This window comes from Penaeus monodon, chromosome 7 (assembly GCF_015228065.2).
Source record: "Penaeus monodon isolate SGIC_2016 chromosome 7, NSTDA_Pmon_1, whole genome shotgun sequence".
Lineage (NCBI taxonomy): Eukaryota > Metazoa > Arthropoda > Malacostraca > Decapoda > Penaeidae > Penaeus > Penaeus monodon.
Genome location: NC_051392.1, coordinates 56,749,562 through 56,751,401, shown reverse-complemented (window position 1 = coordinate 56,751,401; position 1,840 = coordinate 56,749,562). Strand labels below are relative to the sequence as shown.

Genomic DNA, 1,840 nt, shown 5'->3' with positions numbered 1-1,840 from the left:
ATCTTCGAACCAGATTCCTCGTGACATTTTTTGAGTCCGATCTAAAAATACCGGCCCCCCGGGGCCCCCTCATATAATATATTTTAATTAATATATAATATAAAATATATATTATATTTTATATAATATATAGAAATAAATATATTACATACATCCCAAAATTTAAATTTATATTTTTATATATATATAAAATATTATATTTTAAATTATATTGTTGTGTGTTGTGTGTTGTGGTGGGGTGTGTTGGTGTGGTGTGTGTGTTGTGTGTGGTGTGTTGGCGTGCGGCGTGTGTGTAGTGTGTTTTATGTGTGAAATAGTACTTTGGATAAATCTTTGGCAGTAGTAACCCATTTTTTTTTTATTTTCATTCAGCGGTAAACTATAGGGTCTTCTTCCGTGTCAATCCTATTACACTTCAAAAAATAGGTTGAGATAACGTTAGTAATGATTTTCGTGGTCTCCCTATGTTTCACTGAGGGTGTTCCCGTTTGTAAAAGGAAAAACGGGAGATCGAAAAAGGACAAAGTTTTAAAAAAATATATGTGGCATAAGTCAAGTGCAAGTTGTTGTTGTTTTTTTGATGTGGGTTTTTTAAAGTTCTGCATTTGGGCGTACATTATCGCAACGTTGCGCCTTCCAAAAAATAATTTTCCCTTAATTTTCTCGATACTTACTTTATTATTTTCAGGTTAAAAAAGAATTGTGTAATGAATAAGCCCCATCTTAATCAAATTTTGTTTTTTTTATTTTGTTATTATTATGTTTTTGTTTTTTGATATTATTTTATTATTAATTTTTAAAACAATGCCATTCATTCTAACCAACTGCATATGGTCTCATATCGTACTGATCTATACAGTGATAATTGCGTCTCCGCTCCTCCTATATTTTTTTTTTCCTTGAAAGTAACTTTCCAAAGGTTGGAGAGAGCAAATTCTTCCACGGTAAGAACTTTTCAGCCATGTCCCTTTCCAGTCATTCGAGAAAATATCCGTATACACATTTTTTTTGGAATATAAGCTGCATTCGTCTAAATATTTGGGTTAACTTTTCATGTGACAACTATAACTATTCATAACCCTTTACGTTTAATGTAAAAAAAAGCCGGAAGGTATGGTGAATATGAATGAAATGGAATTCATTCAAACACAGTATTTTTCCAAATTTAAAAGTACCCAATTAGTTGTTTTTAGATTATCTAGCATGTTTTGGTTCTTTGCAATATCTTTATAAATGATAATGTAAAAAAGTGTTACACCGCCGCCTCGTCTCCTGTACCACACAAGGGAGGCAGGCAGACGGCGGCTATCCACAGGGGCGTGAACACTGAAAAAGCTCCCAAAAGGGGACCCAGACCACAGCGTCCAAACACCACAAGGGTAACGCCCCGTGGCGAGGCAGGGCACGAAATAAACACAGAATGACAGTCTTCCTTTATTTACACAAGTTTTTTACCCGTACACTTTTTTAGGCACAATACAGGGGGACACTGCACGTACAGCTTATAAAAGGGCAACACAAAATTATTCAGGTCACAAGGGACACACGAGGTCTTCACAGGACAGCACCCAACTCCGTCTTCGGGTTGTTCCTCCGCTCCCCCCTCACAGCCAGCGCGTATGTTTTCCCCGGTCCCTTCATTTAAACCAATGCCCCGGTCTCCTTTTATGTAACCAGTTTCGCAGAGACAAAAAACCCCCCTGGGGGAGACTATAGGCTAAGCTGCTCTGACATATCTAAACCTGAAAAAAACTCAGAAAAATTTTAAAAAAAGGAAAAAAAATTTTAAGGGTTTTTCCCCTTTTCCCCAGAAACACCCCCCAAAGTTTTTAAACCCGCC

At 36.6% G+C, this 1,840-nt stretch overlaps 1 protein-coding gene across 1 annotated transcript in view; it reads right to left on the bottom strand.

Annotated features, from left to right (window-relative positions):
- Positions 1–1,710: 1,710 nt before the first annotated feature.
- Positions 1,711–1,840, bottom strand: part of LOC119575719 (oocyte zinc finger protein XlCOF19-like) — a 1,111-nt gene continuing 981 nt past the window's right edge. Inside the window, exon 2 of the mRNA XM_037923342.1 lies at positions 1,711–1,742. Coding sequence (XP_037779270.1) covers positions 1,711–1,742 — 32 coding nt within the window. The remainder of the gene's footprint in view (positions 1,743–1,840) is intronic.